The sequence below is a fragment of the Urocitellus parryii genome, chromosome 6 (genome assembly GCF_045843805.1).
Source record: "Urocitellus parryii isolate mUroPar1 chromosome 6, mUroPar1.hap1, whole genome shotgun sequence".
Classification (NCBI taxonomy): domain Eukaryota; kingdom Metazoa; phylum Chordata; class Mammalia; order Rodentia; family Sciuridae; genus Urocitellus; species Urocitellus parryii.
In genome coordinates this window covers 67,794,575-67,821,346 of record NC_135536.1, presented here as the reverse complement: position 1 = coordinate 67,821,346, position 26,772 = coordinate 67,794,575, and the positions used below count along the sequence as shown (strand labels likewise).

The 26,772-nt window shown below is 38.9% G+C and overlaps 1 protein-coding gene across 3 annotated transcripts in view; it reads right to left on the bottom strand.

The window, feature by feature from the left end:
• Esr2 (estrogen receptor 2) overlaps window positions 1–26,772 on the bottom strand; it is a 44,687-nt gene that overhangs the window by 8,069 nt on the left and 9,846 nt on the right. The window contains exons 3-7 of one of the 3 annotated variants that reach the window (XM_026385161.1): window positions 24,817–24,933; window positions 17,716–18,015; window positions 13,026–13,164; window positions 11,514–11,567; window positions 6,051–6,184 (exon numbers count right to left, since the gene is read on the bottom strand). In XM_026385161.1, the coding sequence (XP_026240946.1) occupies window positions 6,051–6,184; window positions 11,514–11,567; window positions 13,026–13,164; window positions 17,716–18,015; window positions 24,817–24,933 (744 nt within the window). The remainder of the gene's footprint in view (window positions 1–6,050; window positions 6,185–11,513; window positions 11,568–13,025; window positions 13,165–17,715; window positions 18,016–24,816; window positions 24,934–26,772) is intronic. The other 2 variants (XM_026385162.2, XM_026385164.2) reach the window with 2 other exon arrangements.

Genomic DNA, 26,772 nt, shown 5'->3' with positions numbered 1-26,772 from the left:
TGGGTACTCGATATCCTTGTATTGTATTGTTTTGTTCTGTTCTGTTCTGTTTTGCAGCCCTGGGGATTGGACCCAGGGCCTTGAGCATGCTGGGCAAACAGTCTACCAGGGAGCAATATCCCAATCTTCTGCTTTAAATAATCTTGAGTTTTGTCTTGGGTTGCAGTCAAATTCTTTAGCAATATTTTGATTTTTCAGACTTACTCTTATTTAACTTTTTGTTTTAGTTGTAGATGGACACAATATCTTTTTATTATTTTTATGTGGTGCTGAGGATCGAACCCGTGAGGGGCAAGTGCTCTACCACTGAGCTCCAGCCCCAGCCCCAGGCTTACTATTTTTTCAAAAAATTGTTTTGTACTTGTAGAATGCCTTTGTTTTATAGGTTTACTTTTATGTGGTGCTAAGCATTGAACCCAGTATCTCATACATGTTAGGCAAAGCGCTCTGCCACTGAGCTACAGCTCAGCCCTCAGGCTCCTCTTAGGTTTTGTCTGGTAGCCTTCAGACTTGGGTTGCTTTCTCCCAACTATCCAGACAACAGTCTCCTGAGGATCACACCCAATGTCTGGGCTCTCACAAGGTAAGCTCACCCTGTTTGAACTTCAGGGATTGTTTTGCTCCATCTTTTCTGGTGTTTCTTCCCAGGCTGGCCCTCAGTATCTTCATAATCATGAGCAGATGAATACCCAGCGGAAAGCCTTCTGGAAGAGGGTCTTCTGCAGATCTCCAAAGTTCTCTCTCTGAGCAGCTCTTTCCTCTCAAGTCTTGTCTCCTAAAAAATCACAGCTGCCTTGATAGCCCCAAATTCACAACCCTTCCCCCTCAGTTCAGGGGGAAAAATGGTTTCTATTTGGGCTACTCCCTATTATGGTTATTTTTTATTATAGTTGTAGATGGACACAATACCCTTTATTTTGTTTATTTCGTTTTTTTATGTGGTGCTGTGGATCGAACCCAGTGCCTCATGCATGCTAGGCAAGTGCTCTACCACTGAGCCACAACCCCAGCCCGTATTATGGTTAATGTTAGGTGTTGTATTAGGGTTCTCTAGAAGAACAGAATCAACAGGAAATATAATTATAAAAAGGGGACTTATCAGGTTGTTTTATGCAGCCAGAAGCTAGATAGTCCACAATGGCCATCTGCAGGCTAGAGAACTGGAAGAACCAGCAGCTGCGCAGTCCAACAGGCTGAAGCCCCAGAACAAGAGGGACCAATGGTGCTACCCCATTCCAAGACCGAAGGTTTCTGGAGAATCACTGGCAGAGTCCAGTTCCAAAAAGGAAAGAATCAAGAGTTCAATATCCTCAGATGATCGCAGCAGCAATCAAGAACCTGTTCAAGAAGAACCAAGCTTACATCTGCTGCTGCTTCCTTGTTCTTCCAACTTTTATTCCATCCAAGCCATCATCCTATTGACAGTGCTGCCTGTCATTGGCATCTCTTAATCCAATCAGGTTGACAATTCAAATTAACCATTACAGGTGTCAATTGCATTAAGGAATACTGAACAGCTGGCAAAGCATTATTTCTAGGTATGTCTGAGAGTGCTTCCAGATAACAGTGGCATTTGAATCAGGGGGCTGAGTAAGGAAGATCTGCCCCTACCAATGTGGGCAGGTCCCATCCTGGGCAGAGGGCCCAGAGAGAGCAAAATGGCAGACTAAAGGCAAATTAATTCCTCCCTTTCTTCCTCCTCACTTCCCTTTTTCCCTCCCTTCCCTATCCTGTCTCCCAGATCTGGGACATCCAACTTCTCCTGCTCTTGGACCTCAGAACTCCAAGTTATCCAGGCTTTGGACTCTGGGCCTTGCCCCAGTGGTCTCCTAGTTTCTCAGGCCTTTGGCATTGGACTGTGAGTTGCACCATCGCTGCTATTGGTTCTTAGACCTTTGGACAGAGCCAGGCTACCAGCTTCCCTGGTCTCTGGCTTGCAGATGGCACACATGACACTTCTCATAATCCCTTGAGCCAATTTTCATGATAAATCCACTTTTGCATATCACATCAATATCTGTCCATGCATCCTATTGATTCTGTTTCTTTGTTGAAACCTAATATACTTCCTTGCATTGCAACCTAGAAACTGCTTCCATGCAGTAGACAGACAACTAGTGTCACCTTGTTATATCCCTTCTCTTAGGGCTCACTGTCCTGCATGGTCTGTTTGTCCAATGTCTGTTTATATATTCTGTCATGGATTTGTATTTAATATTGGGGCAGTAGGTTCCACACCTGCTTTTTTCGCGGGGCTGGGGGGCATTGCTTTTGTTTCCAATTTAAGTGCTACAAATAATCCAGAAGAAAAAAGTCTGTTCTTGCAAATCCTTAAAATCTGGCATACAAAAGATCCCCCTTTCTCAACAGTAGGAAAATTTCCAATAGAAACAGAATCCCATTCTCCTCCGAGCAATGTTGAACCACATAAATTCATTTGACAACTGTTACGACTACCAAGCAAGCAACTTTCTTGCTGGAGAATTTTTTCATTTGGATTTACCATAAACAAATTTTAGTCATTTACTGTCACAAGTGGTAATTGCCTCACTTGCCTTCTGTGGTTCTCTTACCATGTGGTTTTGTCAGATCTCGCAGGAGGAGCGCACTTGCCTTCATGTTCCCCATCTGCACAGATGCTGCTTTTAGCTTTGACAACAACACAATATGATGTCTCGGAGTCTCAAATGACTAGAAGGAGCCTTGCCAAAGAGAAGGCTTTTTACAGTAAAGCGTTGTAACAACAAGCAAACTGCTTTCCAAGGAGCACTTTGCAACACAGAAACGAGTTCTGAATTATTTCTGAAAGTAAGAGGAACCCCATAATCTGGCATTTGATGTCCTTCCATTGATGAGATGGGAACATACTTTTTAAGCAGATTCACTCTTTTAACAAAGACAGAAATGGCAGCAAACATGTGAGGTAAACGTCTATAGGCAGGTTGGAAAAAAAGAGCAAGAAAAAGTTGATTTTATTCCCTGATCAATTTTATATGTCCTGTTGGAAATTTGCCCATATGCACATTAACTTAACCATCAATTAGGATTTTTTTTTTAATGTGGTGCTGAGGATCGAACCCAGTGCCTCACATGTGCCAGGCAAGTGCTTGCCACTGAGCTACAGCCCCAGCCCCAATTAGGAATTATTAATCACCAATCATCTACTATTTTAGAAAAATTTATGAATGGTAACAATAAATGGGAGGGGTGTTGGATGTAGGGTAGTGTCCTGTTAGGAAGGTGAGGTCACACAGAGACCCAACTGGTACATACTCAAGGGTTGTCTTCAGGGTCTCTGTACCTTTGGATCCCTTCTTCATTCCTCTGTGCCCCTCTCCTGTGAGGCCTAACCCACCTTCCACCCAGACCCAACCGTCTCCTGGACAGCATTCTGTGCTCTCTCCAGAGCTACTCAAAGTAAGACTGTTAGCAGGCCACAAAGAGAAAAGCAGACATTGAATATAAGCTTCTAGAAACTTTATAGCAAGCAACAGAATAATTGTGTGAATATATATGGTTTATGCAAGTTATATAAATGTAAATCTAAAATTATAAGTATAAATATTATAAAATCATAAATATATAAACATATATAATATATAAAAATAAATATAAATTACAAATACATAAAATCATACAAATTATATGACTACATTTAAAATTCTATGTATATATAACATGTCAGAAAAAAATCAATAACCTAAAAAGCCCAAAAAGAATAAATGGCTAAGTGCTAGGCAAAGGTGTATGCCTATAATTAATTACAGCTACTTGGGAGGCTGAGGCAGGAGGTTTGCAAGTTTGAGACCAGCCTGGGAAACTTAGCTAAATTCTCTCTTAAAATAAAGAATAAAAAGGGCCACGGTGTAGCTCAGTGGTAGAGTGCTTGCCTAGCATGTGTGAGGCCCTGGGGTCAATCCCCGGTACTTTCAAAATAAACAAATAAGTAAACAATGGCTAAGCAAACAATCAATACCTGATATGGAGGCTGGATGAACACCAAACAGAGAGTAAGCTGAGCAGTATGACAAGAACCTAGAAATGTAGAAATGTGTACAAAATAACATATCTTTATTTACTAAGGTAATGTTTATAGTGATTTTTAAAAGGAACTGGATATGAAGTAAAGGCACATCAATAGGGAAATGGCTGAACACTGCCCTGTGAAATGTCCTGATTTCAAAGATTGAATGAGATCTCTCTGAGCTGACCTGGAGGAATTTCACAGCACTTTGAAAAGTAAAAAGGCAAGACACAGAGATTTGTGTGTAGTGGCCCAATGTTTTTTTAAAATGAAAAAAATAAAAGCCTGACTGTGTATATTAGTGGTAAGGTAGTATGTTAAGGTAGTATGTTAACCACCAGAGGATGAAAGAAGGTAGGAAAGCTATCATTTGGCTGTTAAGATCAACTACCTGGAGCTGGGCTCAGTGATGCACACCTGTAATCCCAGTGACTAGGGAGGCTGAGGCAGGAGGATCACTAGTTTGAGGCCAGTCTTAGAAACTCAGTAAGATACCTAGCAACTTTGTAAGACCTGGTCTCAAAATGTTGGCTACTTGATTTTGGATAGGAACACTGAGGGCCAAACAACAAAATTAAGACTAAAATAAGTCTATTTCAAAGCACCCATAATTTTGAACATAACATACCACACATTTGTGTATTTGTGTATGATTCTATCAATATATACAGCTGACCCTCTGTATCCAGTATTCCAATCCACAGATTCAACTAGCTATGGATCAAAAACATTTAGGAACAAAGACTGAATCTGTACTCAACACATACAGACTATTTTGGTCATTATTCCCTAAATTATATAATTCAAAAATTATATACATAGCATTTTATATATGATAAGTAATTTAAAAATAAAGTATATGAGAGAATATACATAGGGAATATGCAAATACTATATCATTTTGTATAAAAACTTGAGCCATCCATAGATTTTTTTTATACCTACAGGGGATCCTGGAACTAAGACCCCCATGGATACCCAAGGACAACAGGAGAAAGAGAACTAGATAGAGAACAAGCAAGCACAAACACTATTAACTACGGTCACCAAAGTTATGGTGGTTGTCTTCAAGAGGGGTATTCCTAGTAATTTTTAAACTCTTCTTTTTGTTTGAATGTTCACAATAACCAGGAATTATTGGTATAATTTTTAAAGCCAGCAAAGTTAAACCATCCACACATCTTAGATATCTTCCTTGTGTCCCACCTCTGAAGCCTGATCCATCGCCTGATCCCATTATACCAAACTGGTTCAAGTTCACAGTGTCTCTAACAGGACCCCTGCCTCAGTCTCTTCCTCTCCAGGGAGTCCTCCACCTGGAAATGGGAGTGACCTTGCTATAACACGCTTCCATGCACAACTGTCCCCTTCTGAACCTCTTGGCTGCTCAGTGCCCAAGGAAACCATTCGTAACCTTCAATTCGCAGTCTGCAGCCTTAGGCAACCCCCCTCTGCTCTTCCACAGACGTCTTTGCTTTGGTAGCCTCTCTTGAATCTCTCCTCCTGTTCTCCTGCTCTACTCCACACACACTCAAGTACAGCACTGAGATTATGAGTTTTCATAGTTTACTTCCTTCCTCCCTACACTATGAGCTATTTAAGGGCAGGACTGTTTCCTAAGTGTCTTTACTAAATGAACAAATGAATGCATGAATCTGTAAAAGTAGAAGCCCAAAAACATTAACTATAGATGCACATCAACCCTGTAAAATGTCTGTCGGAGCTTTGCAAAAAGGCTGATAGGGAAACACTTTAAAGTTCATTTCTTTTTCTTTTCCAGTAAATGGCTTGAGCTACTTTTTAAATCAACTCCCAGGAGTTCACCCGATGAATAATTTATACTCAAGTTACCAAAAGTTAACTACAGTTTAAATCCCTACAAAAAAAAAAAAAACAGAGAAGTCCCAAAGGAAGCTGTTGTCCCCTTTTAAAATCAAACACAAGTTTAATACTGTTCTTTTGCCATGCCAGTTCTAGAAAGAGTATCTCTCTCCACAAACACAGCCCAGCTGCGGGGGTTACTTACTGGAGTTGAGGAGGATCATGGCCTTGACACAGAGATACTCTTTGTGCTGGAGTTTCAACTCACGAAACCTTGAAGTCGTTGCCAGGAGCATGTCAAAGATCTCCAGAATTCCTTCTACGCATTTCCCCTCATCCCTATAAAAGTTCATTTGAGAATTTAAGGAACACACAGCTTTAGGCAACCATCAAAAAGAATAAGGAACATTTCTTTTTAATCTTAGATTTTATCTTGTACATCCTTTGACTGCAGCAAGGTATTATTAAGACAACACCTAGCAACATGGAACTGCTACAATTACTTCACATAAAGAAGACAAGGTGTGCTATAGGGGATTTTTTAGTAAATCAATAATATTGAGTCAATATTATTTAGGCAAAAGTATGCATTGGAACTACATTTTTCCTTCCACCTTGTCATCACGTGTGTGTTGTTGTTTTATTTTCTTTTAAAAAATACCACTCTAGTTGATTACTTTAAAACTAAACCATTTCAGTCACCCAGATATGACATCTAGCCAGATATGACAGATGACTCAAATGAGACATTCCATGTTCCCATTGGGAAGTGTTAAGGAGGAAGTCTGCATGTTACAGAAGCAAATATCCCAAGAAGAATCAACTTTCATATCTAGAGCTTCTCATTTCCTAGCTGCTTAGAAACAGGTGTGCCAACCAAGACACACTTCCAAAAAAGTTAATTTGAAAAAAATGCATCTGGGAATATAATATACGAAGAAATCACAACCGAGGTGAATTAGTGTCAGAAAAAGGCAGAAGTGGGATTGGAGAAAATTTTGACTTGAAGTTTTTGTTATTTGTTTGTTTTGAAACAGAATCTCATTATGTTGCCAAGGCTGGCCTCAAACACTTGGCCTTAAGTGATCCTCCTGCCTCAGCCTCTTCAGTAGCTAGGCCACAGGCGCTTACCATCACACCAGGCTTGAAGATCATTTTTCTGCAAAAATTTTAGGCAAACTTCAAAGCATATAATCAAAATTCTTTTGAGAACTCCTTATAGGGATGAATTTTTTTAAACATACCTTTGAAGTAAATTACTGTTCTTTATCTTAAAAAAAAAAAAAAAACAGTGGCTTTTATTCACTCTAGCCAGACATATATTATTCTACCTCACTGCTTTCCAAAAAAACTTCTATCATCATCAGATAGAGTTACTGGAAGTCCCTAACAATCAGGAAGATGATTTTGCCCCAAAACCCTCATTACTCCTGAAAGCTGCAGTGCATCTGAGTGAAGGGTGTCCATGGCACAGTGGGGTTCTGAGGGTTTCATTTTTAGTCTCTTTAGCATCCCCCGAAGGGAGATTAAAGTCTCCTTGGCACTGGCTGCTCCCAACCCTTTTCCCTCAACCCCACCAGGACACTTCTAATGATCAGGGTATTTGCAGGAACAGCCTCTGTAGAATTCAAATAAACTGACACCACTGGGCACCACCAATTCTGGAGAGACCTTTCCCATTAGGTGCTCAGCTAGGAGCGCAGCTCACCAGGGTCCTGCTTTCCACAGCACCTGTGACCCCACAGACTCACCTATAACCCCACAGACTCACCTACAACCCCACAGACTCACCTACACAGAGCTACAAGCACCCAAACTGGCTCAGGGTTTTGGCAAATCAGCATGGTGACTTCTGCAAAAAGTTGCAGCTTTCTGAAAATACACAGGTTAAGTGACAAAACACTAGTGCCCCCTAGAAGTCACTTACAGGGAAAGACATTTATCTAGGAGAATCAGAGCACTTTGGAAGGAATGCCAAAATCTGTGAGAAACCCCCCACCCTCCCCACACCCCTTCTTCCTACCTCCCCTGACCACCTCCTCAGTTCTGGGTTCCAGTAGGGACAACAAAGGCTCTGCACTTAGCAGGTACACAAGAAACATCCCTTGTGCCACATCAAGTCACTCTGCTTGAGACAACTAATTCTTAGAAATTGCAACTGTTGAGCTTGAGGACATTTGGTTCAGAGAAGCTGATTTTGCACTTAAGAGCCAAAACAAAAAATACCCAACAACCCTTGCACTTATACTTTAAAAGTTTGACTTTGGGAGCTGGGCTGTAGCTCAGCAGTGAGCACTTGCCTAGCATGTGTGGGGTACTGGGTTAAATCCTCAGCACCACATAAAAATAAATAAGTAAAATAAAAATATTGAATCCATTTGTAACAAAAAAACTAATTTTAATAATTTGACCCTTTACCCTTCTGTGAGGCTCAGAAGTCATAATGGTATAGCAGACACTCATCTGAACTCAACCCTGTTTTTTAGAAGTTGTCACCTGTGCCTAAGACCTGCCACTAAATATTGAGATTGGTACCATTCCCTCACTAAATGCATGCCATATTTTTTTAAGTTGTAGGTGAACACAATACCTTTTTTAAATTTATTCTTTACTTGATGCTGAGGATCAAACCAGTGCCTTACACAGACTTGGCAAGCGCTCTACTACTGAACCACAACTCTAGCCCCAAATGCATGCCATTTTTAACGAATATTCGTATTTCAAAATGCGGAGAGAGTTTACATACAGATACATTCTGCAACTTAGAGTAATCAGAGCATGCGTACTTCATGGGAAAAGTGAATTTTTGTGAAATTCACTTGAAAGAAATCCTAAAGAACCAGGTTTGACTGCTTTCTTTTTGGCAGATATGACAGATAACCATTTCATTCAAGGGCTGGCAAAGTTAGAATATTTTATTCACTTCACAGACTGTAGAAACCAAATATATTTTTAGAAAATAAATGAGAAATATAGGGGCAATAACAAACAATACCTCATAAATGACAACCTCATAAAATTCTACTTTCAATTGAGTTATACAGAAAAGTGGAGGATTTAAATTGATGAGGTCTATTTCATTTATTTTGTAATTATGGATTAAAACTGAATTATAAGCAAAAAAACTAGGACAAGATAATAAGATTTGAATTAAAGATAGAGAACATACGGACTGAAGGTTAAAATATTGAAATTGTATTTCAATCAAATCTACTTACTCATGGAAGTACACATTTGCCCACCATTTGTCCATAAACCAGTGCCAAATAAAATTACTAATTACATGTGGAATAGTCTATTGCTTGATAATCTTCTTTTATAAAAGAAAGACATCCTGTTTAATACAATGACAAATGTTCAATGAGTGGGCCCTACTTTGGGGCTATTCTTTAGTACTAACATATGTATCTGCTGGCTGCACACATGGTTACAGACCAGAATTTACCTCCTGTGCATGGCCATTGGATATAGGGTGGGCAGACCCAGGTAAGTCCTTTCCATGTGCTTATCCTTAACAAGGGTTCAACATTTGGATACCAAGGGTAAATTAAATTCTGAAGTGAAAATATTATAGCTACCTTGAAGAAAATTCAATATAGAAATAATTAATGCAAATATACACTCAAACTTCCTCTTATGGCATTTGGTTTTTTGTTTTTGTTTTTGTTTTTTGGTACTAGAGATAGAACCCAGACACATTTTACCACTGAGTTACATCCTCAGCCCTTTGTAGTTATTGTTTATTTTGAAACAGTGTCTCACTAAGATGCTGAGGACCTCCATAAGTTACTAAGGCTAGCCTCCTGTTCCTCCACTCAGGAACTTGTGACTTCCTGAGTTGCTGGGATTACAAGTGCACACCACGGCACCCAGCTTTCTCTGATCTTTAAAAAGCATTTAACATTAACAGTTTCTTATTGATGCTAAGGATATAAAAATGTCATGTATGATTTTTTGAGCAAGCAGCAGCTCAGGTTCTGTAGTAGATCATGAAATGAATTTATGATTTTAGTGGTTACTAAAAGAACTACCTTTTTGGAAATCGGCTGAGATAACCAGATTTTCCTCTCATCCTCAGTAGGTTCAAGTTTTCTTGCTTTAAAAGCCTCAACATGAATAAAGGTCATATCATTACTTGAAGAAATTCTGGCAGGGAAATTTAGCAACAGATAGCAAATTTTCAAATAGTGTGAGGGTTATTTATTTACTTAGCAAAAAAAAAAAAAGATTCATAATGGAACTCCTTTATAGAGTATGATCCCTGATTTTGATTAGGCAACTCCCCCAGAAACAAAACTATATTATCTATATAAGAGATGAGCTGAGTAACTGAACTATCTTAAACTTGAAATTCTAGATTCCAAAAAGCTAATGTGTCAAAAATAATACTAGGGTGCTGGGGCTGTAGCTCAGTGGCAGAACACTTGTCTAGCATGCGTGAAGCACTGGGTTCCATCCTCAGCACCACATAAAAATAAACAAATAAAATAAAGGCATTCTGTCCACCTAAACTACAAAAAAAATTTTTTTAAAAATAATATTAGGGATAACAACAAAAAGTAAACATGAGGAGGCGCTCAAAACAATGCCTCCTCAATGTGAAAGCATTTACAATTCCCTAGACCTCCTTTTTATACTTAATGAGATATACTAAATTTATATGTTATGAAACATAAGACTTTCAAATATTTATAAGGAGTAATGTGAATATATTAAAAATAACTTTCTTCTTCTATTATCTAAGTACAATGTAAGCACAATATTTATCCAGGATTGGTTTCCATTTATAGAAATTTTCACATTTACTTACAGGAATTAAAGAACCCATATAAAGAAGCAAGTTAATTGCACTGAAATCCAGGAATGATATAGTCACTGAAAATTAATGCTACAAGACAAAAAGTAAAATAATTTCAATATCTGCAAATCTACTGGATTATCAAGGGACAGAACATCTCACTAGCACTAACTTCTAGGAGAACTGTATGTGTATATTATATGTACAAGTAGGTTTGTCGGGGAGTGTATGTGTCTTTATTTAAGTCATGAGTGGAACATAATGAATGCATGCCTTGGCTGGGGGCTTGGCTTTTTGACCTGCCTTGTAGCACGGTACCCTGAGATGACAGCAGGAAGAGTGAGTTTCTGAAGTAGGCAGAAATAAAATAGTGTTATTCTAAGCCAAAAGAATAAAGTAGAAAGCAAGGCAGCCTTTTGGCCTCCTCCTTCCCCTTCCAGTTCTCTCTTGCCGAGAGGCAATGAACCGATGTCACTAAGAGTGTGGATTCCACAGACAGGTCCCCAAATCCAGCTCTACCACTTACTTTTGTATAACTGAAGCAACGTCACTAAACCTTCCATTTCCGATAGGGATTCTGATGGTGCTTACCCACAAAGGGCTGTTGTGAAGATTAAACAAGTGCTTACGATGGTGCCTGGCACATACAAGCCATTAAGTGAGCTATTTTGATTGTTACTGAAGGCTCTCAGGCTCCACACTGCTCTGGGCTTCCAGAGCTTCCCTCTATGGTTCACCACCAGGGCTTGCTCTTGCTCAAGCCACATCCCATGCGCCAGTTCTTCCCACAGGCTTTGTTCTCCACCAAAACACCTTCATTACTCAGAACAGTGCTCTTTGTCAATGTCATCCATGAATAGATGCTGATACCTTGGGGCACCGCTCTTCATCTGCCAAACGTGCGAATGAGGGTCTTCTGATGACCTAAAGTGGTAACAGGATTATGATGCAAGAGTTGGGGCAGGTACTTTCTGTTCTTAGCACTAGGCATCCTCCCACTCTGTGCAGAGTCAACATGGCACTTTTTCAACATAAGGGGAAGTGGAAATCAATTCCTGTGGAGATTTTCAAACTGTTCAAATGTACACCGAAAGTTTTCTATTAGGGCTGGGGTTGTGGCTCCGTGGTAGAGCACTTGCCTAGCATGTGTGAGGCACTGGGTTGGAGACTGAGCAGTGCATATAAATAGATAAATAAATAAATACATAAATAAGGGTCTATTGACCTTTATGTGTATATATATATATATATATATATATATATATATACATATATATATACATATATTTTTTAAGTTTATATGTATATATTAAAGTTTATATGTATATATATATATTTATTTTAAAGTTTTATATATATATATATATACATATTAAAGTTTTCTATTTTTTTCTGCAGAAATCTTTAATGTGGTTGTATATTCCAGCTTTCCCTCCATAAACAGCTCTATTAAATCAATTAAAAATTGGTTCCTTTTCTGCGCCATCATTTTTAAAAAGCTAAGTAACCAAGTTATGACATTAGCAATATCATATCCCAACTTATATAAACCTTCATCTGTTTTTTTTTTTTTATATTTATTTTTTAGTTTTCGGCGGACACAACATCTTTGTATGTGGTGCTGAGGATCGAACCCAGGCCGCATGCATGCCAGGCAAGCACGCTACCGCTTGAGCCACATCCCCAGCCCCTTCATCTGGTTTTAATAACTATTCCTTTCAGCAATATTTCCAAAAACACTGTTATAGCACATGCTTTAGAGTGAGTTAAAGCATATGAAAATAAATTCATAAGAAATTTATCACCTGTATAGATAGTTGGAGATGTAATTGCTCACTAGAGGTGGACAAGATAGAACAATTTAAGATTATAACCTGAAAAAAGACTTTTTTTTTGTACCAGGGATTGAACCCAGGGGTACTTAACCACTGAGCCATATCCCCAGCCCTTTTTATGTTTTATTTTGAGATAGGGTCTCACGAAATTGCCGAGACTGGCTTTGAACTCATGATCCTCCTTGCCTCAGCTTCCTAAGCCACTGGGGTTATAGGCATGCACCACTGCACACCACTAAAATAGAATTTTTAATGCAGAAAAATTTACATTGACCTGCACACTTAGTGGCCATATTTCCTGCAGGGTACAGTCCCTTGTTGTGACCCCGGCCTTTGAATGCAGCTGCACCGCAGATTAGCAAGGAGGCAAGGGACAGCTTTCTTTTTCTTGGGTTCTTGACCCAGTGAAGGAGCCGATGACATTATCATCCTCTAATTACCCTTTCAGGTATGAGATTTTAATTACTGCACCTAGGACTTTGTTTCCACTCACTAAGTGGCCTCACCCAAAACGAGTCTGAGAAGAAGCACAGTACGTGTTCCTCACCTGTCCAGAACGAGGTCTGGGGCGAAGATGAGCTTGCCAGGGTGGTCAATGGAGCGCCACATCAGTCCCACCATCAACACCTCCATCCAGCAGCTCTCCAAGAGCCGCACTTGGTCCAACAGGCTGAGCTCCACGAAGCCTAGGGAAAAGAAGAGGCCGTGAGACACACCCACCCTCCTCTTCCAACCTGTTCTGTGAAGTCAGAATAGCAAGTTTTTAAAGGCTTAGGAACACATCCTGGGAAAGCTGGGAATGCAACCACCATTTGACCCAGCTATTGCCCTTCTCGGACTATTCCCTGAAGACCTTAAAAGAGCGTACTACAGGGATACTGCCACATCGATGTTCATAGCAGCACAATTCACAATAGCTAGACTGTGGAACCAACCCAGATGCCCTTCAATAGATGAATGGATAAAAAAAATGTGGCATTTATACACCATGGAGTATTACGCAGCACTAAAAAATGACAAAATCATGGAATTTGCAGGGAAATGGATGGCACTAGAGCAGATTATGCTAAGTGAAGCTAGCCAATCCCTAAAAAACAAATGCCAAATGTCTTCTTTGATATAATGAGAGCAACTAAGAACAGAGAAGGGAGGAAGAGCAGGAGGAAAAGATTAACATTAAACAGAGACATGAGGTGGGAGGGAAAGGGAGAGAAAAGGGAAATTGCATGGAAATGGAGGGAGACCCTCATTGTTATACAAAATTACATATAAGAGGTTGTGAGGGGAATGGGAAAATAAAAAGGAGATAAATGAATTACAGTAGATGGGGTAGAGAGAGAAGATGGGAGGGGAGGGGAGGGGGGATAGTAGAGGATAGGAAAGATAACAGAATACAACAGTTACTAATATGGCATCATGTAAAATGTGGATGTGTAACCGATGTGATTCTGATATGTCAAGAGCTTTGTAATGTTTTGAACAACCAATAAAAAAAATAAGAGAAAAAAACAACATAGGGAAATAATAAATATAAGATGTGATTCAATGTTGTTTAAAGGAAGAAAGTTTTGAATTTAAGGTGTGTAACTTGCAGTTTCCAGTCTTGAACCTTTTCTAGAGATAAATTTCATTTAGTATTTATTTATGTGTGTATGTGTGTATGTATGTATGTATTTATATTTCCCTCAGTTCCAGGGATTGAACCCAGTGCTCTACCAGCTCTTTTTATTTTTTGTTTTGATGCAGGGTCTTGCTAAGTTGCTCAGGCTGGCCTTGAACTTGGTGATCCTCCAGCCTTAGCCTCCTGCGTCACTGGGATTACAGGTGTGCACCACCACAGTGGACTTCACTTAATATTTATAAAGAACTGTTACCAAGGCTACTTGGCTCCCTGGGCAGATGCTTAAGGAAAACAGGAAGCCAGAACTGATCCTTGTTAGCAAAACTGTCTTAATAACTCCTGTGACTATTGAGAAAGATAAAGCTCAGCTGCCAGTCAGAGGGACTACTTGTCTGACCCAAGCCATGACTGGGACTAAAAGGGTGGGCAGAAAGGGTAGGTGGAGGTTGGGGGTGAGGGCCATGCAGGGAGCAGTGCCAGCCTCTGCTGAAAGTCAAGGCTTCAACTGAAATGGTTCCTCTGATTGCTTCAAATTTCCTCTCTAGAGTTAGGATCATTCTTCTGAGTAGGAACACTCATTCTAGGTGAATGCATCCTAAAGAGCAAATACTACAACTGAAGCAGGTCCTGACGGCCTAATAGCATGCATTGGTCACAGAACTGGAAAGAAACAGAAATCCGTAAGGAACCGAGTGCTTTTAAAGAAAAGTAGAGAACACTGGAGCTTCCTTTATATGCTATGATAAAAAGAGCAGGCAGGGTAACCAAAGGCAAAGTCTTGGCATAGAATGAACTTCAGTTTGAACATTAGCTCAGTCCCCTCCTAGCTAGTTATTTAATCTCCCTTAAGACTATTTTCTATAGGAAACATGGGGGCACTCTTGCCTTCCTCCGAAACCCTCCTATAGGTACAATCACTTAACCTACTCATTTTACCAATGAGGAAACTGCAGCACCAAGACCACACACATGATTCAAATCTTTGAGCAATTACATTGTGAATCTGCACAAAGGAGAGTTCAATGGAGTAATGAATGTAAAGATGGACAAATCCCTTCCATAGACACACACATAGCCCAGGTAAGGTCCCTCTGATGTTCATACATTCCAATTCCACTCAGTTATAAACACTAAACCTACCCAAGAGAGATGAAGATTTTTATTTTTATAGATATCTGACAAGATTGAGGCTAGATGATATTTTAATATCATTTTGGTTTGGCTAATGACTATGTCAACTGCAGGGAGAGAAAAATCACACCTTAAGCCTATACCTAAATTTTCTGCAAAACTTTCAAAACACCACACTTGAAAGAGGACTAATATGGCTTAAAAGTTCACTTTTGTTAGAGTACCAAGAAAAACTGCAGAGTTTTTAGCAATAATTTCACCACTACTCTCCATGTGGGATCCTGCAAAATAGTGTTATGCATTCAAAGCAAAAACTGAAGGAAAGTGCATCTCCTGTGGGAAACAGCAGAGAAAATGAAATCATTCTGGCAAAGGTGAAGATGCTAGACAAAACAAAACAAAGCCAGACACCAGAAAACCCTCAGAAAACTCAGAAGGAATGAGCCCAGGCCCACAAAGGACCACAAGAGACAGGGTCTTGGATCCCACAGCTCTCTATCCCCAACATTTCTTCACCTAGCTTCTCACCCCCCCCTAATATTTACAGTTTGCCTAATGCAGTTGTTGCCTCTGAAGCCAGGGGTTTAGAGCCTGGAGAGAGACCTCATTTCTTAGGCCACTGTAAAGAAGTAGATGGAGATGTCTTTTCAGAGGATGATGTGTTGCAGCCGTACAAGGTTAGAATCCTAAATTCACTCCTCCATAGAAACACTAGTTCAGATGCTAATTAGTAATTTTAGCACAATATAGTACTTTAGGTACAGATGCTCCTCAGCTTACAATGGGGTTACATCCAGATAAACCACAGTAAGCTGAAAATATTTTAAGTCAAAAATTGCAAGACCTGGCATGGTGGCACTCACCTGTAATACCAGCAGGAAGGGAGGATGAGGAAGGAGGATTGTGAGTTCAAAGCCAGCCTCAGCAAAAGTGAGGCACTAAGCAACTCAGTGAGATCCTGTCTTTAAATAAAATACAAAATAAGAGGCTGGGGTTGTGGCTCAGTGGTAGAGTGCCCACCTAGCATGTGTGAGGCACTGGTTCGATCCTCAGCACCACATAAAAATAAATAAGTAAAATAAATGTATTGTGCCCATCTACAACTAAAAAATATATTTAAAAAATACAAAATAGGGCTGGGGATGTGGTTTAATGGTTGAGTGCCCCTGGGTTCAATCCCCAGTACCCCTCCCCTCAAAAAAAAAAAAAGAGAAATGCATGTAGAGCCAGGTACTACGGCGCACATTTGTAGTGTCAGCTACTAGGGAGGCTAAGGCAGGAGTGTCACTTGAGGCTCTCTTGGACAAGAGCAAGACCCTATCTTAAAAAAAAAAAAAAAGCACGTATTAAATTCAACTTACCAAACATCATAACTCAGTCTAGCCTACTCAAACATGCTCAGAACACTTATATTAGCCTACAGTTGGATACAAACATGCTCAGAACACTTATATTAGCCTACAGTTGGATAACACAAATCCCATTTTATAATAAAATGCTGAATAGCTCATGATTGAATTTTGAACCACAGGAGAAAACCAGAATGGTTGTATGGGTACACTTTCACACCATCATAAAGTTAAAAAATTATAAGTCCCATCTTAAATCACGGACTGTCTATATATACTATAAATAGGTCTGGTTTACTTTATAGGATGGAAAGTTTACTTTATAGGATGGAAAAATGTAGGTTCTAAATGACAACTCAAAAACAGTTAAGCTAGCTTTTGACTTGACAGCATGCCAGGTTTATTGGTCTTTTGATGCATGTTACCTCAACTGCTGGTTTACTCTATTAATCTTTGTATCTTATGTACATAACTGATATTTCCTTGATTGGAAAAAATATTTTAAAACTTCCTATTTAGGATCTGACAAACTTTTCATTTTCAGGCTGATCATACTGTACCCTACTCCACCCCAACCTGCTCAAGGTGAGAAGTTCACAGCCAACAGACCCAGTCAATGTGAAGGTCATATACCTACCTTTTAACTATGTTCCAGGTTCCAAATCCTGGACTTTCTTGCCCAAATGGTCCCAAGTTCAATTTCAGAACCCAGGTGTGTCTCTTTCCTGAGACTGTTCTCCCTGACCACATGTAGGAATGAGAGGCAGTCAACAGGCAGTGTCTTTTGGAGATGTGTACAGAGAGGATGGGATGCGTGCAAGGAAGGACTCAGGGAGTAGGGAAAAGAAGGGAGTCAGGAACAGAAACAGGCCAGGCACGACTCCTTCTGTACCAACATGTCAGGTAGAGAGGAACTGAGAAGTCCAAGACTTCTAAACCACACTGCCTTCCAGGAAATGTGGAAGCTATGTTTTCAACATAGGAGAAAAGAACACATTTTAAGTTATAAATTAAGATGTCAAATTGTTAAATATCTAGACAAAGTCCTGGACATCCACTCTGTACTCTGAACCCAAAAATATTGGGAGCAGTCCTTTCTAGAAATAAATGAAATGCTAAAACTCAGAGAGCCCTACCAGGAATTTTCTTGGCCCAGCCGATCATGTGCACCAGTTCCTTGTCGGCCAGCTTGGTGAGGGACATCATCATGGAGACCTCTGTGAAGGGTGTGCTGGGGCGGCTCACCAGCACGTTGGGTGGCTCTGCCTCAAGGAGGGTGAGCACCAGCTGCTCGGGGCTCAGGGCACTCAGCAGCAGCTCCTTGGCTCTTGGCAGGTGCCCACTGGTTTTCTTGGCTTTACTCAGGCAGTGCAGCTGCTCGCTGGAACTTCTCTGTCGTTTCACCACGTGATACCCGCACCTTTCTCTCCGGGAGCCTGAAGGGGAGATCAGATGGCCATACAGTGTTTGCTCTGATCCAGAGGCTAGATCCTGATGGCCAGGGAAAAAACACAGCCATGATATCACGGAAGAACCAGAGTCTATTCTCAGAAAGCGTCTGAGAACAGAAGGTCAACTTCTTTTCTGGAGCCTTGGGGCCTGGACTGAAGAATACTATAGTTGTGACTGTATAACAAAATCAAAAACTTGACATTTTAGGCATATTAAATCTCCATTTGAAGGTCATCTGTGGATACTAAATCCATTTCTCTTTTAAAGCATGAGGACATGTCTCAGTTTCCAAATTACAAAATGAAGAATTTTCCTCAGGTAGAAAATAGGGAAAAGTTAGGACTTCAACATTGATAATACACTTTATGATATATTTTAAATATACAGATATATACATACACAGGTATGTATGCATATCTGTATGCACATATACACATATGTGTAACACGTGTTCTTGTCACAAACTTACACAAACAAGTATACTTCAAATAAATTAATTGAAAAGAATCTGGAAAATAGAGAAGAGAATGACTTTGGACATAAATACTTTCAGCTTTTTATGCTTTTATACATTTTCATATTTTATAAACCAAATTAGAATCATGGCATAGATACTATTTCATAACCTTCTTTTTCTCTTTTCATTAAAAATGTCATATGAAGGGCTGTGGATATAGCTCAGTTGGTAGAATGCTTTCCTTGCATGCACAAGGCTCTGGGTTCCATTCCCAGCACCAAATAAATAAATGAATAAATAAATAAAAATGTCATATGACAATTAAAAATGCACATAGCATTCTGTTCTATTAGTATAGCATCATTTATTTAGAGTCCCATGCTAAAGTAAATCTAATTTGCTACAATTTTTCTATTAGTTTAAATATTATAATAAACATACATTTTTGTATATGTATCAAATTACTTCCTTATAATAAATTCAAAGAAATCAAATTGTTGAACCAAGGCATACATATATTTAAAATTTTGATACACATTCACAGATTACTCCCCAAAAGTGTTTCAAAAATTATAATCTAGTAGTTTAAGGACCACCTATTCTCACATAATACCATTGAGCATTAAAAACCATTTTTTAATAAATATTTTTTAGTTGTAGTTGAAACAATACCTTTATTTTATTTATTTATTTATATGTGGTGCTGAGGATCAAACCCAGGGCCTTGCATATGCAAGGAGAGTGCTCTACCACTGAGCCACAAACCCAGCCCCTAAAAACCATTTTTAATATTTGCTTTATAAGGACTAACATTTTTAATATTTGCTATTATAAGGCTGGGCTAAACAGTCTTGCCTTACTTTTTATCTTTAAAATTACTAGTAAGGTTAACTAATATGTTTGTCCTTTGTATTTCTTTACTTATTAATTGCCTATTTGTGCATTTTGCCCCTTTCTTCCCTAAAACCTACAAAGGCTCTTTGTATAGTATTGATAGATAACTTTGTTAGATGCAACATTCATCTTATTTGCTTTTTTAAAAAATACTTATTTATTTATGTATCTTTAGTTTTTTTTTTTTTTTTAAGGTGGATACATTAGTTTGCTTTTATGTGGTGCCAAGGATCGAACCCAGTGCCTCATGCATGCTAGGCGAGCCACCACCCCAGCCCTTATTTGCTTTTTTTTAATTGTTTTTTTTCTTTGTGGTACTGGGAATTAAACCCAGGAGTGCTCTACCACTGAGCTACACCTCTACCCCTTTTTAATTTTTATTTTAATATTTATTTTTTAGTTGTAGTTTGACACAACATTTGTATTTTGTTTCTTTATTTTTATGTGGTGCTGAGGCTCGAATCCAGGGCCTTGCACATGCTAGGCAAATGCTCTACCGCTGAGCCACAATCCCAGCTCCTCCTTTTTAATTTTTATTTTGAGGCAGGGTGTTGCTAAGTTGCCAAAGTTGGCCTCAAACTTGCAATCCTCCTGCCTCAGCTTCCACAGTTGCTAGAATTACAGGCATGCATCACCATACCTGGCTATCTTACTTGATATATGTCTTTTAATTTTGCTCATGGTGTCATTTGTCATAAGAAGCTTTAATGCAGAATCAAATCTTTTTACTTTATATCAATATTTTATATATTTTCCTTTGTCTTCTTGAACAATGTGTGATTCAAATTTATTTGGAATTTTATGCATACCTATATTATATGCATTATATTATATCATGATATTATATGATATATTTATTTTCATGTTATATTTTTCAAATGGATGTACAATTTTCCCAATAGTAATTATTGAATAAGACTTCACCACTGATGTGAAACGTCTTTTCATTAATAAATAATTACATATAAAATTATCTTTTCTCTATTCAGTTTTAGAGATCTACTTTTCTATTCCTGTGTTAGTACCAAAATGTTTTATTAATGTGGGTTTTTAAATGAGAATACAATGGAAGAGGGGCCAGGGTTGTGGCTCAGTGGTAGAGCGCTTTGCTAGCCTGCATGAGGCAGTGGGTTCAATCCCCAGCACCATATAAAAAAATAAATAAATGAATAAAATAAAGGTATATGTCCACCTACAAATAAAAAAAATATTTAAAAAATACAATGAATGGACTGTGGTTGTGGTTCAGCAGTAGAGCATTCACTTAGCACATGCGAGGTGCTGGGTGTGATCCTCAGCACCACATAAAAAATAAATAAATAAATAAAATTAAGGTATTGTATCCATCTACAACTATAACTAAAAAAATATATTTTAAAAAAGTGATTATAAAAGAAAGAAATTGACAAATATTCTATTATTATAGGATATAGTAATGTAATCTCCCTCAGCAACTGATGGAGCAAACAGTTGAGAGAAAAGTGAGAATGCTGAACATGTCAACCGCACAACTGACAAGCTTAATATACACAGACCATAAATATTTATAAAAATTTTCACATATCAGGTCATAAAGAAAATCTTAATTAAAATTGATGTCAGATCATTTTTGATGATGTTAAAATAAAGATAAAATTAGCAATGAAATAAATTAGCTAGAGCCAGGTACAGTGGTGCATGCCTGGAATCCCAGCAACTGGGGAGGCTGAAGCAGGAGGATCACAAGTTCAAAGCCAGCCTCAGCAACTTAGTGAGACCCTGTCTTAAAAAAATAAAACGGGCTGGAGGTGTGGCTCAGTACTCAACTGCCCCCTGGGTTCAATCCTTGGTACAAAAATAAATTAATTAATTAACTAGAAGGCATGAGAAAATATAAACTAATGTCTCCCAAGGAAATTTAGTCTTAGCTAATTATAGTAAAAGGAAGGGCTCTATCCACTCAGGAAGAGTTGAATCAAATTTGTTACCAAAAGAATTAAAAGTTTAAAATACATTTCTTTTTTTTTCCTTTGTTTTCTTTTTTTTTTTTCTTTTTTTTTGGTACTGGGCAGTGAATCCAGGGGCGCTTAACCACGGGCCACATCCCCAGACCTTTTTAAAATTTTATTTTGAGCAGGGTCTCACTGAGTTATTTAGGGTCTTACTAAATTGCTGAGGCTGGCTTTGAACTTGTGATCCTCCTGTCTTAGCCCCCAAGTCACTGGAATCACAGCTATGAGCCACCATACCTGGCTTAAGACATATTTCATTTTATTAGCAATTAGAGTGTTATAAATATTTAAGTTCAATTTTACTCCAGACTAACATGGAATAAAATGTATGGCTTACAAAGCACTTCTCTAATCACACATTTCTCTTTTGTACCCTGTGTGAGGATAAGGAGTATACAAAAGAGATGTGCCTTCCCCATGTGAAAGACTTTCAAGTCTTATGTTCCAGGCCCTGTAGTGAGTTCTGGAAATTTCAGGTTCCATAAAACAAAGCCCTTGTGAAGGAATTCATATTTTCTATGAGGACATTTCTAATGCTATGACTTTGACACTACAACCTAGGCAGCTGCCTCTCCGTGAGCTTAATGACAAACTAACAAATAGGGTGTAGTAAATAGTCCCAGCCCAAAGAGGATGGATGGTGAGGGTAATAAATGATATAATGGCAGCTAACATCAACCAGAAGCTTCTACATACCAGATACTGTGTATCATACACAGATTATCTATCTTGTGCTGACAGTCACCCTACAAGGACAGGTGCTATTAATATCTTCAATACAGAGAGGAGGAGCCAGACACAAGGCAGCTCAAAAAAAATTGACCAAGTTAGGAAAGCTAGAAACTAGCAGGAGCAGGATCTAAATCCAACCAATCATATGAATCCAGAGCTTGTGCTTGTAACTATTGTCTTATTGTTTAACTCTTATTTTATACCAACTACCTACCAAATCCATTTTTTGAAAGTATATACATCAGGTGAGTAAAGAGATGACACTCGAAAGACGCTGAGCTGTTGTCCCAACACAGGGATACAGACTAAATATGTGGCTATTGAGATTGTTTTCCTGGATAGTTACATGGAAACATATCCTTGTAAAGAGGCCTTATCTCTGATGTCCGTCTAGGCAGCTGTCCTCCTATGTTAAATAACTATATCAACACATCAGTAGGAAAGAAAAGATCAGAGGTAAAGAAGAAAAAATTAGTCACAGAGACATGATTTATGACTAAAGAGGGAATGTAGATGGTGCAGGAGGATCCAGAATGTAGGGAGACTACCAATCCTCCAAGACTGAATAGAAGGTAAAATGTGGGTAGAAGGTTTGGGGGAAGGACAGACAAGAAGGGCATCTGGAGAGAGGCCAAAAGTAAAGAAACAAAATGACACTCAGTCCATAGATAGGAGTCCAACCCTCATGCTCTTCCTACTGTGGGTGCTGCCTTGAACCCTGAGGCCTAGAGCTGTCCAACAGATCCTAGTACACAATGTGCCCTTGACCTAAGACTAAACTGAAAACCATTGTTTTTCAAAAACACACACACCACACTCACCTTAAAATATTGTCTAACTTAAAAATAAAGACCTTTTCTTTGTAATTTTTTTTTGTCAAAGGGCCGAAGGCTTTCTCTTTTTCATCTCTGACACCTGGAAAAACCACCTTTCTGCATGGACTACACCCATATGTCATCTCTGGATTTCCAGTTGCAGTATTTTTGAAAAATATTTTTTAGTTGTCAATGGACCTTTATTTTATTTATTTACATGCAGTGCTAAGAATCGAACTCAATGCCTCACACATGCTAGACAAGCGCTCTACCACTGAGCCACAACCCCAGCACCCAGTGGCAGCATTTTTAAAACAGAGCAACATGGCTGGGTGCAGTGGCGCACGCCTATCATCCCAGAGGCTTGGGAGGCTAAGGCAGGAGGATCACAAGTTCAAAGTAACTGCAAGGTGCTAAGCAACTCAGTGATACCCTGTCTCTAAATAAAATTAAAAATGGGGCTGAGGACGTGGCTCAGTGGTTGAGTGCCCCTGAGTTCAATCCCTGGTACCCAAGGGTGGGGCGGAGTGGGGGGGAGGGAACTAGGGCAACAACTTAGACATTCCTAAGTTTGTGATTTCTCCCCCTTCTTAGCTATTAGTCCTTTACAGTTTTGTTCAAAGCTTTCAAGTAAACTTTCTCAGAAACAAAAGCCCAAGAAGTGTGATCAAATTAAGAGAGTTCTGCTGTACTTGTGAATTAGGTGAGGGTTCTAATCTATTGTACATACAGAGAAAAAGAAAAGAACCAGAGAATGTTTAAAAAGCAGAGCTACCAAAAGATGATCAGGGAGAAAAAGAGAAAGATGCTCATTTTAATTTTTTCAAATAATTAGTTACCAAGAAAGAAGTTACAACAAATTCCAGGCAAAATATAGGCTAGCAAAAGAATAAGAAAAGCACAGGCAGAGCTGATATGAAATATATATAAACAATAAGCATGACTGGGTATGATGGTGCATGCCTATAATCCCAGCTACTGAGGGGACTGAGGAAGGAGGCTGCAAGTTCAAAGCCAGCCTAGGCAACTTAGTGAGCTTAGTGTTTCAAAATAAAAATAAAGATAAAAATAAACAGGCTAGGGATGTAGTTCAGTGGAAAAATGCTTGCCTAGCAAGCTCAAAGCCCTAGATTCAATCCTCACCACCATCACACACACACACACACAAAAAAGTGTATACAGACAAGTAAATTAAAAGCTATCCAGGTGGAGAGAGCAGGAGTAGGCATCTTTGTGACTTGTTATACTAAAATGCTCTTCTTTTTTTAACATGTGTATGTATAGCATGTATACACACATATCATGTATATATACTATACATTACATACACTATATACTATATAGTTTACTACATGTTATGCATACATATATAAACACACATACATACCATCATAGAACAAAATCTGACTCCTGTATGTATTTTTTCCACTTCTAGAAAGCTAGTAGAAGGAAGCAAGACACTTCTCCATAGCTACCCAAATAACCCACAAGATATTCTACTTTCTTGTCATAAGTTTCCACTGTGGACATTTAAATCAGGATGTTATTCTTGGAATGGGACTTTTCAGGGTCTCAGGAAGGTGGCCATCCAGCCTATTTAAACATTTCAGTGGCTAGAAGTTCCCTAGCCCATGCAGTGGCCTATTCTGTTGCTAGACCCACAGGAACTTTGCAAGTTCTTGCGCATTGGGGCCAAAATCTGCCTCTGGCAGTTTGATCACACTCATCCCAGCTCTGACATCTGCAGCTATAGGGAACTGGTCAATACGGTGTGACAAACACTTGAAGATGATCACTATGTCCTAAATCTCTTATCCAGGTTATGTGCCCTCTAGTTCCTCGAAAGACACAGTTTTCGGCATGGCTCCATACAACAAAAGGCAAGTGAACACTCACCGCATTTCACCATTCCTACTTCATAGCACTTCCGAAGCCGGCAGGCCTGGCAGCTTTTACGCCGGTTCTTATCTATGGTACACTGATTCGTAGCTGGGCAAATATAATCATTATGTCCTACAGCAGAGGAAAAAAAAATGAAGGTTCTTGTTAAAATATTTTGGTTAAATTTCTTCCAGGGCAACAACACTGATAATATTACCCAGTTGACTGTTGATGAAATTGTAAATTAGTTCAACCACTAAGGAAATCAGTATGGGGGTTCCTCAGAAGACCAGACACAGGACCACCCCATGATTCAGCTATACCATGCCTCAGTATTTATCTGAAAGAATGAAAGCTATCACCCTATAATGATACACACATACCATGTTTATAGCAGCATAATTCACAATAGCTATGATGGAACCAGTCCAGGTGTCCATCAACAGATGAATGGATAAAGAAAATGTGGTATATATATATATATACAATGAAGATTTGTTAAGTCATAAATAAAAATGAAATTATGTCATTTGCAGGAAAATAGATGAAACTAGACCATCGTGTTAAGTGAAAGTCAAGGGACTATGTTTTCTCTCATATGTGGAAGCTAGAGAGGAAAAAGGAAGAGAAAGGTGGGGGCAGACCTCATGGATATCAAAGGCAGATCAGTAGAGGAAAGAGACGGAGGGGTAGAAAAGAGGAAGGGTGGGGATAAGTGCTGGAGTGATACTGGCCAAATTATATTACTATATTGTGTACTCAGACGAGTGTGTAACAACAAAATCCCATCATTATGTGCAACTCTAATGCACCAAGAAAAAAAAATGTGGGGAAAAGCATATTATCCACGTGAGAGCTAGGGGACAGATACAGATACAAATGCCAAAGTGACACCCTGACAACAAGTAAAGGAAAACGAAGAATAGCTCAGTACCTTGCTTTTTGGCTAATAGGTTATTCCCTCATATTACTAGAATTTTAAAAAAATAGATATGCTTAGGCTGGGCACCGTGGTGCAAGCTTGTAATCCCAGCAGGTTGGGAGGCTGAGGCAAGAAGAACACAAGTTCAAAGCCAGCCTCAGCAACTTAGCAAGGCCTTAAATAAATCAGTGAGACCTATCTCTAAATAAAATATAAAAAAGGGCTGGGGATGTCGCTCAGTGGTTAAGGGCCCTGGGTTCAATCCCTAGTACCAAAATAAATAAAGAAATACATTTAGAAATATTCTCCTTTGGACATGGAAAGGGAAAGTCACATGAAATTGATTTGCTCCAAATCAAAGAATTCCTCGAGAGTTGTGTATCAACTTACCAAATTCAACTGCTTGTATGCTTTTACATATATCCCTCTTCAGGATTTAATATAATATTTTTTTATGTGAATTCATAACCAAATAAGAAAAGTAAATCAAAAGGAACAAATAAAGAAATTAGTAATTATTCTGGGAGATGAAACTGACCAGATTATGTTGTATGAATGTATGAATATGTGACAATGAATCTCACTAATATGTACAACTATAATGAACCAATAACAAAACTTTAAAACAGAAATTAGCAATCTACATAAGAACAGAAAGTACGTCTTTAGCTGTGGTGGGTTATCGTTATCATTGCTTCACTCCCTCCCTCCCTCCACCTTGTGACCCTGTGATACGCTAGAGTGCACAGAGTACATTTCTGCACCACTGATGTTGGGTTTGACTCTGGTATGTTAATAAATGTGCTGTTCTAACAGTTGGCTTGACCTCTTGAGTGCCTAAAAGGTAGCCACTGGTCCAAGGAGAATGTGGGGATGTGTGGAAAAGACCTAACTCAACCCAAAGGCCAGGGCCAGCCTTATGGAATAGAACCATCTTATTCAACCCATAGATCCACCCATACAAAAACTAATGCTCAGTGTAATAGGACATTAAGATTTAAGTTGTTTGTTAGATAACCACCTCTAAGACAATTACACTTTTATTTCTA